This window comes from Bos taurus, chromosome 15, assembly GCF_002263795.3.
Source record: "Bos taurus isolate L1 Dominette 01449 registration number 42190680 breed Hereford chromosome 15, ARS-UCD2.0, whole genome shotgun sequence".
NCBI lineage: Eukaryota > Metazoa > Chordata > Mammalia > Artiodactyla > Bovidae > Bos > Bos taurus.
In genome coordinates, this window is record NC_037342.1 from 5,891,224 (window position 1) to 5,906,106 (window position 14,883).

Here is a 14,883-nt window from a genome sequence, read left to right on the forward strand (position 1 = left end):
CATATAAGTGTGCCTCTTTTAGCTTCAGTACTTTTTAGTACTGGCAACAGATGTTGTCATGTTGGCATTAGGAACTTCTGTTGGCCTTGTTGGAGAGGTAAGTGGAGAGGGAAATAAGGTAGCTGTGTGGTTGGACACTTGGCAGGAATATCTTTCAATAAGCCCTCCTTGGAAGGTCTCCTGCTGGGTCCTGGGAGCTGATGGAAGTGAGGGGCTCTCAAGCCATTTATACACGAAAATTCACATATGTATTAGTTATTATTCTTTTTCTTTCTTTCTCCCTTTCTCTTTTCCTTCCTTTTTTTCTTCTCTCTTCCTTCATCTACTAAATATATCACACACAACTAGAATATTTTCTGGCCAGAAAGTGCTAAGGAAGAGTTAGCTTTATTGTTTTTATTATTATTTGTCTTCTACCAATTAAATTCAACATAAAGTATTTGTGTTTCTCTTTCTGACTTACTTGTATAATAGGCTCCAGTTTCATCCACTTTTTGGAACTGATGCAAATGCATCCCTTTTTCTAGCTGAGTAATATTCCATTGTGTATATGTTCCATAACTTCTTTATCCATTCATCTGTCGATGGACATCTAGGTTGCTTCCATGTCTTAGCTATTGTAAATAGCGCTGCAATGAACATTGGGCTACATGTGTAAAGTACAGAGATAGGCACAGCCATAGCCTGCCAATTCCAATCAGGCTCTGTGGGAGGCCTCGGCCTGGCACAGCCTACTGGAGTGGGTTGCCATTTCCTCCTCCAGAGGATCTTCCTGACCCAGGGATTGAACCCTCATCTGTTACGTCACCTGCATTGGCAGGCAGGATCTTTACCACTAGCACCACCTGGGAAGCTCCTATAGTACAATACATACATAAACAAATATACTTAACAGAGTCCCTACAAAACAATATGGACATATATTTCTATAGACAGTATATGTCATGAGATAGTATATTGAGATGTAAAATTGCATTCTATAGTTTCCCCTGATGTTGCCAAGGATTCTGCGTTCCCTGATCTTAGATGTGCCTTCACGACTACAATCAAACACTAGTTGATTGAAGGCAGTACCTCCTTCTAAACTTGGGAAAACCTAAGATCATTTGAGAAGGCTATGTCCGTTGTCTTCAACTAAGAGGGAGAAGGAAAATGTTTGAAGGAAGCATAAGAGAAAGGAGCAATTTCTTTAAACTGGAAAATGGGACATTTGGGCAGTTCCCATCAGGAATAAAGATCCACACTCCATTTCCCACTCCTTGGAAGCTGCTGGGGTGGCCAGGACGTGGACTTCTGGAGTCTGGATCCTTTAGAGCTGGAGACTTCCATGGTGTAGGGGAGCAAAATTGAAACTCAGACATTATTTTCTCCAAGGCACCAGGAGGTGGCAGAGTGGAGATTTAAGCCCAGAGCTGTCTAGAAGCCAATGCACGTTCTTTTAGAAATATCTGAGATTTATGCACAAAGCAGTGGTTTTCTAACTGTAGTGAGTGAGGAGAGTTACCTTACATGTGGGGAGGGCATTTTCTTTCAAGTACCTTGCAAAGGGCGTGGCAGGAAAAGCTCAGAATTTTGAATCAAATGACATAGGTTTGAATCATAGCTGAGCAATCTTTGATGTTATCAACTGCAAAAAGGAAATAATAATGCCTAGCCCATTTGTTTACAGTATAATGGAACTGATATATACCTTTTAAATGGAAGGATTACATATTAAAATTTTCACTTCCTGCCCTTGAAGACTGTCCCTGTGATCGGGTATTACATAACAATACAAGATAAATACTAGGGGCCCATAGACATGAAACTCATTTTCTGGATTCAGAAACAAATCCAGATTCATTTTCTGGATAAGTATTTTCTTGAAATAAAAAGACAAACTTATCCCTAGAATATTAACCAAAATCATATATGTATATAAAAATTTGATGTACTTTTACTGCTTGATACTCTAGAAAGCTTGATTGCAAATATAGAGTTACTACATGTACCCAGAAACCATATAGAACCAAAACAGCATTCAGATTTTTGTGTAAGGAAGATTTGGATTCAAAACTCAATTAGAGTTTTGCAACAATTTAGACCACTAAGCTTAGGCATGTTGACCTCTATGGTATTTCATTTTCTCACATATAAAATGAAAATAGTGATATTAAGATATGCCACGGCAATGTGTAGGATAGTGAGTTCCTCAAACACAGGATGTATCTTGCTGTCATAATAGCTGCTCAATGAGTATTAATTCCTCTAAGACTAGAAAGACACTCCAAATCACTTACCTTAACCCAATTACATTGAGATGAGGAAATCATGCCCCCAAATTTTATTTGCTTTAATTCACTGGAAGCAAAGCTATCAGAACTGTTAGAACTATGAGTCCTGACAAGAATGTATCTATAGCTAAATATTAATAGTAAATAATTACCTATAACATAAATTAAATACAAGTACTGAAGAAAGTCTTATTATGCAATGAGGGAATTTAACTTTTGGTTAAATGCACCATGTAAGCCAGCACAGTGACTTACCTCCTTTTATTACTTTTGGAAACTTGCTCAGGAAGCAGCGTGTTATAACGGGTCGCATCATCATCATCACCTTCAGTGCCATAAGCTAATTGTGATTCGAAGAGTAAATGTCAAGGTGGAAAATCTCTTAGTGGTTTAAATCATGACCAGGAAGTCAGGTATCATAAATACTCACCTTTAGTTTTGCCTTAGGAAACTGAAACAGCTTCCTGTTAATCGTGCTGAGGAGCTCTTGCTGATAGAGGTGGTTATACTAAGAATCAGCTGTTACTCTGCAGCCTGACCCTTACCAGGACCAAACCCCAGAGTGGAATTTCCCCCCAAAGCATCTTTTTGTTCTAACGGCCATCAGATTAAGGGCCTCCCTGGTGGCTCAGACAGTAAAGAAGCTGCCTGCCATACAGGAGAGCCAGGTTTGATCCCTGGGTTGGGAAGATCCCCTGGAGAAGGACATGGCAACCCAGCCCAGTATTCTTGTCTGGAGAAGTCCATGGGCTGAGGAGCCTAGCAGGCTACAGTCCATGGGGTCGCAAAGAGTTGGACACAACTGAGCAACTATCACTTTCAAGGATTAAATGACTTAAGTGGATCTTCAAGTACCTCTCTTTCAGTAAAAGCTGGGAAGGCCAGGTTTTGTTTTTTTTTTTTTTTTAATCTCTCTATATTCTTTGCTTCTTTGCATCAGGTGGCCAAAATATTGGAGCTTCAGCTTCAGTCCTTCCATGAATATTCAGGCCTGATCTCCTTTAGGATTGACTGGTTGGATCTCCTTGCAGTCCAGGGGACTCTCAAGAGTCTTCTCCAGCACCACAGTTGGAATACTTTGGCCACCTGATGAGAAGAGACAACTCACTGGAAGAGACCTTCATGCTGGAAAGGATTGAGGGTAAAAGGAAAAGAGGGAAGCAGAGGATGGCATGGTTAAATAGCATCACTGACTCAATGGACATGAATTTAAGCAAACTCCAGGAAACAGTGGAGAAGAGAGGAGCCAGGCATGCTACAGTCCATGGGGTTGCAAAGAGTCAGACATGACTTAGCAACTCAACAGCAACAACCTTCTTTGCTTTTCTCTGAAGCACTTTTAATCAATTTCAGATAAATTTAAGAAATTCTCTGTGTGTGCAGAGGTAAGGCTCATTAGCTGAGTAAGTTAGTAGTTTAACTTGTTTATAGCCTGACTATTTCCGAAATAGATTTATTGCTGAATTATTCACTGACTGAGTTAATTCATATGCTTTGGGGAGCACTTTCTCAGTTGTCACATTTATTGAATAACAGTAATGGATTTTTTTTTAATTTAATATTCCTAATTAGATAATTGGGCTTCCCTGGTGGCTTAGCTGTTGAATACTTAATATTCATCTCTCTATAATTTAGTTCAGAAAAAAAAAATCGTCTTCTGTTTAGTGCCCAACTATGACATGTCCCCTCATATTATCACCCTTCCACGTGGTTCTGATCCCGACCCTTTCTCTTCACACTTGACCTGACAGGCTCCTGCTGGCTCTTCACATCCAGAAGTAAGCACTGCTTTTCAAGAGCAAGTCAGCTGAGAGAACGTTATGTGTGTTTTCCTGGGGAACCATCTGATTGAAACTGAATTCAAATGAAGTTCATTTTAAAGACTCAGAGGAATCATATAGAACCCAATAGCAAGAAGTGGTGTGAAGGGATGTGTTGGGCAGGGAGTTGGATCCCTCCAGCTCCTCCACCGGATTTCTCAACAGTCTCCAGCCCATTTCCCATCACTCAGAGCCCTGCCATTACTGTTAGCACTCAGTAGGGCACAGCAAGGAACGGATACAGTTCAGCCAAGTGGATGATTAATTTCCAGACACATTTTCATAATCTGAATATGAATTCAGACTAAAAGGGCTTCCAGCAACAGTTATTTACTTTTTTTTTTTTTAATTTTCGGTAGGGAAACCGGGACTGTAATATATCCCTCTCCTTGTAGAATTTGGATGACAAGGAGTAACTGACAGCTTCAGACACCTTACTTTTCATCCCAAGCCCCTAAAACTTTGCTGTCAGGGAGGCCCTGGCTTGAGTTTTCAGGAGACAGTTCAACACAGATAGCAGATGAACTGGCTGCCCTTTCTCCGCTTTTCATAAACTGCTGGCTGTGCCTCGACATGGCATTTTCCTCTGCCCTGCTGGGACCCCACAGCAAATCTCACATACACTTTGAAAGCCTGTGGCTCACCAGTCCACTCCCAACTTATGTCTAAGCCAGGAATCATTTCATTGGAGGATGATTACAGTCGACTTATTCTAAGGAAATGGAAGAATCTCATGGAATCCAATCTCAGGACGGCCTTCCTGAGAAATGGGACAATTACAGGCTCTGTCTCCATCTCCCCCTCTCAGTCTCTCTCTCCCTCGTGTTCTCAGCTTTAGCCTGCAGGTTCGCTGTTCTTTTCTCTTTCTGTAGATCAGTTTTGCTTCAAGGAGGATGCTTCCCCATGAGAATATTCTGTGCAGGACTTTGACACACCATGGTCCTGATTTGGGTTCCAACCCTAGGGGAGCTTATAGATTCTGTCCACAGTATGGTCTGACTGTGTATTATGGGTTGCTTCTAATTCTGGGAGAGAGCACCTCATAGGCTCTATCTTATTCCTGTGCCTTTCTGTAATCCAATCAGATTTTTGCATGACTGTGGGACTGCAGGTACAAGCATGACTGCTTAGCCCAACCTCACCTACGGGGACCTTAGGAGGCTATGTCCAGAGAAGGGAAATGAACTGGGAAGATATCCACAATATGCCAGACAGTGGGTAAAGCAAACATGAGACCTGAACATAAGGATGGGAGGGGACAGAGAGCTTGGCATGGAGAGGAAACCTCAAGTGGTTCAGCGGCTGGAGTGTAGCATTAGGGTGGGCCATAATGGGAGCTGTCATAAAGACACAAACACATGAGGCACTTTGATGCCACGCTAAGGGGTTGAAGGAGTAAAAAGCCAAGGTCCCTCCCCTTCAGATCTTGACACATCTTATGCCTTCTGTCTGGTGGGGATATCATCCTTCCTTCCCTTCATTCACTAAGTGCTTGCCCTGTGGGTTTCAGCTTAAGTGTATCTCCTCTGAAATTCTTCCCTGATGTCTCCAGACTGGGTTAGTTGCTGTGTGTGTCCCCAGCTCTTTGGGCTTGGCCTGAGCAGCGCTTATATTCCAATCTGTTTCCTGATTGCCCTTTCTGTCTCTTCCACGAGAACATGAACAGGAATCTTATCTCAGTGTATCTTCATTCCTAGCACAAGGCCTGGCAATCTCAGACACGCAGTCTGTTTAAGGAATGAATTCATCAGGGCACGAATGGGATAGAGATAAGTCAGATCACAGCAGCATCCATTTCCTGTTTAAAGGGTAAGCTTGGGTTTGCTTCTCAGGTAGACTAACTGGCCCTTCCTTGGTCCCTAGACTAGGAAGAATGAAGGCTCTCCTATAGGTTCTCTGGGCTCAGCCCTGGGACTCTGGATGCAAATTCTCTCCAGATGCCTCCTTGTTCACTCTACACCTCCTACGTGACCAATCTATATTCCTTTCCTTGTGTGATTCCGTATTTCATCACCTTAATCCTTTGCCCTCTCCACTCGCTCCTCCCTGATTTCCTCCCTTGACCTGCTGAAACACCCCTCCTCACTCATCATCTGCTCATCCTTGGATCACCCAGGAGGATTCACACATTCTTGCCCCAAACTGTCCATGCCAAGAGCATATCCTACCCTCCTCTCTCTGTCAGACACACTTATATAAAAATAGCAATTCACACCTGGACTCTCACAAGCAGCAAAAAAGAGGCAATCTGTAACGGTAGATTATGATAAACTTTGTACCCTGCTTTGTTTCATAAATGACTCTGATGCTTCAAGTCAGTACCATCGAAGAGTGGTGGAATATAAATTCATTGTTCATGTGTTCTTTAACTCAATACTGGGGTGCCCCAGGGATTTTTTTCTTTCTTTTTTCTTTTTTTTTGAGGCCACTTCTATATTCTTACTCCACCGTTAAGCTCATTGAATTACAAGACTTCCCTGGTGGTCCAGTGGTTAGGAATCTGCCTGCCAGTGCAGGGATGGAAGCTCAGTCACTGGCCTGGGAAGATTCCATGAGCTGCAGGGCATCTAAGCCCCTGTGCTACAACAACTGAAGCCCACATACTTGAGAGTCCACGCACCATCACAAGAGGCGCCTCCACAAGGAGAAGCCCACACACCACGACTGGGGAGTAGCCCTCACCCACCTCAACTAGAGAAAGCCCGTGTGCAGCACCAAAGACCCAGCACCACAAAAATATTAACTGATTTTTTAAAATTAAAAATTTTAATTTAAAAATAAGTAAATAAAACAAAGAAATTTTAATAAAAAAAATGAAGCCATCTATGTGCTGATGACTCCCAAATTTACATTTCCAATCCAGAGCTTTTCCTTAAACTCCAGACTCATAAATCCAGCATCACTGTATGGATGTAAGACAGACATAGCAAATACACAACAAGCCCCAAACTAAACTTATGGTCTTCCCACCACAGCGTGCTCACGCCTCAAGTGAGGGCCGCTCAACAGCTTTGTCCTAAAAGACTTGAGGTCCTCCAAACTCTTCTCTTTTTCCTACACTTTACAGCCTCACACTTTCACACCCTAAATCCTGTTGATTCTATTTGCAAATACATCTCAAATAACTTCTCCTCACTACTACGGTTCCCACCTAGCTGGAGTCACCATCCTTGCTGGATTAAAATAGTACAATTGCCTCCTAACTGGTCTCTGTGCTTCTGCCTATGTTCCCGTTTGCTCTATTAATAATCTAACAGGGTATCCAGAGCCTCTTCTGATCTATTCTCTCCTACGGTTCTTCCATTTCACCCAAAAACCAAAGTTTTAAGCCGACCCGTATCACCTCGCGGACTTGCTCCCGCCTCAGCCCGCATCTCTCTGCCTTTCTCTTCTAGGGCTCCCACCCGCTCCCTCTGACTTCATTGCTGTCAGCAGCCCCCTTGCTGTTCCTTGAACACTGGGCACGGCGGACTCGGGCCTGTATCTCCTTCCAGCATATGATGTAGTGTATTTATAGTTCTTAGTTGTAGTTTCTTGTCTGCCTCTCTCATGCATGGAAGTTTTAAGATGACAAAATCTTCACCTGTTTTGTTCACTGATTTATCCAAATGTATCCAAGCTTTTAGCACTGTGCTTAGCATACAGTGAGTACTTAGTAACTATTGCCCAAAGAGTGAATGAATAAGGAGAGGAAGAAATGGATGTCTCCTATCCTGTCTGCCCTTTATGTTTATTTCCATATCAGTGGTATCATCCCCAAATTGTGACCTCCAAAAGTGTTGGAAGCACTTCTGTCCTTTCTTAGCAGAATTTTGACCTAGATTTCTGCCAACTGTAGCCTTGCGGTTGTGACTCTCCTCCCAAGTTTTTACTTGCTCATGAGGATGTAATTTGAATCTGATTAATCACAAAACTGACATGGACTGAAAGCACTGAGAAAAAGACTTTTTCATTTGCTACAGATGGTAACATGTTAGGACTTCACGGAAAATGAAATTCAAAGCAGGTTAATGTGCAGAGACATTTAAAATTAAATTGTCGTTTTCAGAATGTGTCAGGGAAAGCAATTTGATGTTCTGTAACAGATCTATATAAAAGATTTTCACGCCTTTGAAAATGTATCTGTGGTCTCATGTGTCACACCTGTTGTCCCAGGAGTGTGGGAGTCCTCTACAATGCTCTCTTATGAATCACCCATGCCCTTTCCTTTAGTATCGGATTTTGCAGTGGTTTTTTATTTATTTATTTTTTTTTAAAGGAAGGCTGGGCGCCGTGGGCCTCTGGGGGGTCTGGGCCCAGAGACCGGTGGGTTCCGCCGACTGAACCTCCTAGGCCCTTCGCCGAGAACCAGACGCAGCCTCCGCGGAAGCGAGAGCTCCGAGCGCGCCGACTCTTTGTCGCGCTTCAGGTCCCCCTGCAGTGGTTTTTTAAAACCACTAATCTATAACTAAGATTAATCTATGACTCTCTTAAGGTAGCCAAATGCCTCATCATATAATTAGTGATGTGCATGAATGGATGAGTGAGATTCCCACTGTCCCTTTCTACTATCCAGCAGAATCCTAATTGACAAGTCATTAAATACTCTTGAATTATGAATGAACTATTTATTTTAAAAAGCCATATTCCTGTACACTTAGATGCGTGTAAAATATTCTATCACCTGAGTTAATATTCCTTATTTAAGTGGAAAAATATAAAGCAGCACTTGTAGAAATTACTCGAGTTACAAACCTTTGACTTTTGAAAGTCTGTATTACACCCATGGCTAGGCCACTCCAACCTCCCCTTTTGATTCAGCTAGCTATAAAGAGCCAGTTCCTTTATCTCTTTTCCAGCTCTTGACTTATTACCTCTGTCAGTCTTTCCTTTGCTTCATCTCTTTTGTTTTTCGTCACATGTATAGTCAGTTCGTGTCGATACAAAGAGTAGGGAGCAGCAGAGTGGATCATACATAAGTTTGGTGTCAGCCAAGATGGATTACATCTCTGGTTCAGCCATTTATTATCAGCATGACCTTGAGGATATGGCCTATCGTCTCTGAGCAGCAATCCTTAGATTTGTAAAACTGACGTAATAATCTCTACCTCCCAAAGAAGAATTAAGTGAGGTGATGTATGTAAACTACTTGTTTCTGCATTAAAACAGGACAAATAATATATGTCAGACCTTCAGTTGGACTAGTTCATGTCTGAGAGCAGCTTTTTTTTTTTTTTTTTTTTGCATGCCAATCAAATAATAGAAATAATAGTGAAATATTTAAAATCACCTACTGATACACTGAATACTGAAAATAGTATACTGATGCCTACAATTTTATTTGATTTATTTACTATTTTTCCCAATGCTACAATGAATATCCTTGAATACACTTGCATGTCTGATGAAAACCTTAACCTTCAAAGTCTGAGCAGAGATGGAGGGGTAGGGAAACTATTGTTTAAATTCTCCACCACGTGGGCCATTTGGATACTCATGACAACCACAAATTACACATTACTGAATAATCATTTAATGTAATAGTTTTATTTACTTTAAATATATTTTTATTTTTTATTATTTTACATTTAAATTTTATTTCTTTGATGTATGCATTTATTTAATCACTAATTTAGTGACCAATAGGAAACTGAATAAATAAATCACATATTTATCTCACAGAATGTAGTCATGAAAAGTGAAGCAAATTCTGCATGTACTGATGTAGAATGGTTGCCAGGCTATAGTTAGTGAAAATAGCAAATGACAAAGCAGTGTGAGTTTATATGCTACCATTTTAACTTAGGGCTTCTCTGGTGGCTTAAAAGGTAAAGAATCTGCCTGCAATACAGGAGACCTGGGTTAGGACGATCCCCTGGAGAAGGGAATTGCTACCCAATACAGTATTCTTGCCTGGAGAAGCCCATGGGCAGAGGAGCCTGGCAGACTATGGTCCATGGGTTAGCAAAGAGTTGAATACAACTGGGCGGCTAACACACACACGCACTTTAACCTATAAAGATAATATTATTGCTTGCATATGTATAAAATAGTTCTGAAAGGATTCCTAAAATTCTAGTTTGTTTCCTCTGAAAAAGGAACTAGATAGTGATGATACACGTGCAAGGAAAATGAATTTTTCATTGCATGTTTTTACCTTTCAAATTCGTGCTGTGGCTGCATAGTGTCTATCAAAAAATAAACCAAATGAATTTAGTTAATTTTTAAAATAAAGACATGTTCAATCCTTAGCAAAATATTGTTGTTTATTAAGGTTACATCATAAAAACCTTTCATTTGGTATGTCTTGCACTATAAGACTAATAAAATGCTGAAAAATCCCACATATTCATATCTTCTCTCTTTTTTAAAGAGAAAATTTAGGTATAATTGACATACAGCATTGTATTAGTTTTAGGTGTACATCATAATGATTTGGTATGTGAATGCAATGCGAAATGTTTACCACAGTAAGTTTAGTTAACATTTATCACCAAACATAATCACTATATCTTCTTTTTTGAGTTCTAAGCTCATTTATTTCATGGTATTATTTGGGCATCTCTCAGACATTTCAAAAATTAGCAAACTGAGCAATTCTTCCGAACTATTGCCCTTTCCTCACAAAACTGCTTCTTTCCAGTTCTTCCCCCATCAATCCGTAAGCTCAACGAAGCTATCTGGGAGTTATTCTGGCCACTTCTGTCTGTTAAATAAACTCCATGTCTAAGCCATCATAGAGTTCTGCTGCCAATCATATGCACATTCATATGCCCATCTGATTCTCCCCTGTGACTGCTTTAGTCCAAACCATCTTCTCAGCTAGTTTTCATGTGTTCCTTCAAAACCTTCTCCAATGCCATTCTTCCAAAACTTCTAAAACCACCCAGCTCAAAGGAGTTCCTCCTGTTATTCTATCAAAGAAGCCGAATTTTTCCTTTATGACTCTTCCTAAAACCACAGTTGCATATCCATGTTTGTCACTCTTTGCATACAGTCTTTCTTGCTGGATTATAATCTCAGTGAGGCAGGGACAGTGTCCATTTCCTCAGGCTCCCATGCCCACAACCCAGCACAATACCTGAGACATGGAGTACTACTAATAAATTATTCTCAAATGAATTAATAAGTGATAGCATGAACGAGCTCTTACTGTGTAGCCAGTACTGTGCTACATATTACTTAGGAGTGGCAACCTGGTTTAAGATAACCATTTGTCCATGGGGGCTTATGGGGACATGGACAGATACAAAATGAGTATAGGAGGGCATTTTCATGTGTGGATAGAGGCGATCTGAGCACAATTATTTACCTGTGCAGGGAAAGGAACTCCATTGATGCAATATATAAGTAAAAGGAGAAGATAAAGAACGGGTTTATTTCCCCACCAGAAAAAATGAGGTGTGTGAACTAGGTGATTTGCTTTGATTATAGGATTCTGCCTCACAACTTTTTTCAGAGGCCTGCCCTGTGTGGTGGCAACTCCCTTGATCTTTCTCCTTAGGTGTGTCGGGAACACATATGAAGCCTTGTTGGTGAAATAGCATCCCTTTAGTAGGGCACCTGGGGAGGGGAAATGGCAGATTGTTTCCAGTTCTGGTTGAGCCCATTTTGAGGTCCCAGCCATGGAGACCCTGATCCTGTGCCTCCATTGTTGACTGATCAGTCCACAACACACCCACGATGGTGAGGAAAGTGCATTCATTGAAACAAACAACATGATAAAGTTAACTGACAGATTCTCTTTATTAAATAATAAGCAAATAGTCTATATACAGTCTCTTGCCTGTTGCAGAGTGCTAACCCTGTTCCCGTGGGAGGCTGATGCATGTGACCAGAGTACAAACACACAGCCCATTTGAATGCTCTGTGATATATGAGGCTAGTGAGCAAGACACACAGCTCACACTCTTGGTCTCCATCACTGCACACACAGGAGAACACGAACCATTTCAGTTCACAGAGACTTAGGTGAAGAGTTATCGGCTTAACGTAAAATGCCCAGTTATGCCTTCTAAACATCTCTCCTAACAATTCAACCAGCTGTTACTCTTCAACACATGTGTCACTTTCTTTGCATTTGGGTCAAATTCAAACTGCGAAGATCCACTGAAGAAATAATAAAACCCTGCAAATGCAGACAGGAGAAATAATGAGATATTTTTCTTCAAGTAAATAAATTTGGCAACACACAGAACTCAGAATAACAGATACCTAAAAGTAGAAAGTGTTTGTAGAAATTTACTATGTGCCAGGAACTATGCCTTGGAGAAGGAAATGGAAACCCACTCCAGTGTTCTTGGCTGGAGAATCCCAGGGACAGGGGAGCCTGGCAGGCTGCCTTCTATGGGGTCGCACAGAGTCGGACACGACTGAAGCGACTTAGCAGCAGGAGCAGCAGGAACTATGGTAAGCATTTTGCATGACTTTTATTTTCATTTCTTTCTGTAAAAGTCCTATCAGGCACATATATCTAACTCCATTTTACAGATAGGAAGTTGAGATTCAAACAAATTTAAATGCCTGCCCAAGGTCACTCAATAAGGAAAGGATGGGAACAGCACCCCACTCCAGCTCTCTCTGACAGCAGAACCAGGCTCTGGGTTATTAGGTTATTCCACTTAAAATCAGATAAAATTTTCTGCATCTTCAGAAACTGTGTATCTTTACATTTTTCCTTCCGAATACTCCTCCTCCCCTTTGCTGACAAAGAAGCCTGATTCTCTGGCCTCAGAGAATCTCAGGGACTCTTTCAGAACCAGACGATCCTTTCTGACTCTGCCATCCTGGTGCTCAGGTTACCTTTCAATAAAGATCATCATTCCCTCCACCCATCTATCCCTGAGGCAGGAGAAAATCCTTTTTTTTTTTTTTTTTAACTTTGGGCTCATGGAAAGTTAAATATTGGCAGCTGACTGACTACTCAGGAAAGACAGAGAAACTCTCCATGAGAATTAGAGGTGGGATGGAGAAGCCAGCTGGCCACTGTTGAACTTGGCCACACCACTTGAGGGGGTTTTTATACAGCTTATTATACGAAGTAGTCATACAATTGATATGAAATTTGTAAGCTGAAATTTAGGGTTGGGAGGAGGAATCTGGTTAAAGAAAACTTTATTAAATACTTCAGCTTTCCTCTTTCTTCTGGTACTACAGAATGTTTCAAGTGCCCCACTGCCAACAAAAGGAGTGTCCTCTTACCAAATACTTCAAAAACAGCATCCACCTCTGGTTCAACCCCTGGAAAATCTTCCACTATTTGCTTGGGAAAACCTGGCTCCATGGATTGTGTCTTCTCATCAAATCTGCACCAAGTAAAAGAAACAAAGCTCAGCATTGCACAGAGGCCGTGTTATCAAAATTGGCAAAAAATGTGGAATTCTAACCAACTTTCCGAGATTTGCAAATAAATGTCAAGCATGTTTAGTGCTACAGAAATGTGTGACTTTAATGGTACTGCAAACTTGGCTCTTAAATTTGTATCTCTACCAGAAAGAGAGGCAACATCTTGATCTAGCAGATGCTGTTTGCTACCATATTTCTTAGGTCTGGAGAGAAAGAATCTTAATCATCCTTCTATCACAAAGATGTGAACACAAAGTGAATCTAATCATTCATTTCAGATACAAATTTCAAGTTTTCTATCATATTTGGTTCATATATGTTGTCACTGGGGCTTCCCAGATGGCTCAGCAGTGAAGAATCCTCCTGCCAATGTAGGAGACACGAGTTCGATCCCTGGGTCAGGAAGATCCCTTGGAGGAGGAAATGGCAACCCACTCCATATTCTTGCCTGGGAAATCATGGACAGGGGGCCTGGAGGGTTACAGTCCATGGGGTCGCAAAGGGTTGAGCATGACTGGGGTCTGAGCACACACACAGGGACTCCCCCACAGCTGTCTAGAGCCCCACCGTTCCTCCTGTGGGGGACGAAGGTCTAAGAGGAAGGCAGGCGACTTCCTTAGAGAAAGAAGATAATTACCCTAACTATTATCATACAAAGTTATTACAAACAAATATTACCTCCAGTATTTGTCCTCTGCAAAGAAGTACGTTTTCTTCTTTTCCTTGTCAGAAAAGGCTGAGTCTATTTTCTTTACTGTTGAAGGAAGGCCCAGGGTATGGATGCCTCTTGGGTAACCTGCTTGCATCTCATTTCCTCTGATGGCCCAGAACTGATTTCCTGTTTTTATGAGAAAAAAACACAATCACACTGAATCTAAGACAATTGAGTCTTTGGTTTTGGAAATACTTCTTAGCACCTTTGATTTTCATAGTAGAAAAAGAAGCCAGAACTTTAGGTTTAGCCGCCCCCAAATAGACATTAAACAAAAACTTGTAGGTTGAATGAATGAACACAGACGGAATAAACACAGTTGTTCATTTACTGTGGGAATGAGGGAATTTACAACTGGGCTATTTCTATTCTTGTGTTCATTTCATCATCTATAAAATATAAATAAAATAATGCCAGTCTCGATTACAGCTTTGTTACCTTTAAGCAATAAACCAGACAAAATTTGTTGTAGAAAAAAATAAAGTCTTAATCAAGTTCTCTTGACTTCCTATTTTTACATTCCAGCCCCCTGTGATGAAAAGACATCTTTTTTGGATGTTAGTTCTAGAAGGTCTTGTAGGTCTTCATAGAACTGTTCAACTTCAGCTTCTTCAGCATTACTGATTGGGACATAGACTTGGATTACTGTGATATTGAATGGTTTGTTTGGGAATGAACAGAGATGGTTCTGTCATTTTCAAGATTGCATCCAAGTACTGCATTTCAGACTCTTTTGTTGACTTTGATGGCTACC

General features: G+C 41.0%; 1 protein-coding gene across 1 annotated transcript; it reads right to left on the minus strand.

Moving 5' to 3' along the window:
• Positions 1–11,794: 11,794 nt before the first annotated feature.
• On the minus strand, positions 11,795–14,279 carry LOC100848277 (stromelysin-1). The gene is made up of 3 exons (XM_024975625.2): positions 14,096–14,279; positions 13,274–13,377; positions 11,795–12,200 (listed from the first exon to the last, which is right to left on the minus strand). The coding sequence occupies exons 1-3, from the start codon at positions 14,221–14,223 to the stop codon at positions 12,100–12,102; spliced, it is 333 nt and encodes a 110-aa protein (XP_024831393.1). The 5' UTR covers positions 14,224–14,279; the 3' UTR covers positions 11,795–12,099.
• Between the last annotated feature and the right edge of the window lie 604 nt (positions 14,280–14,883).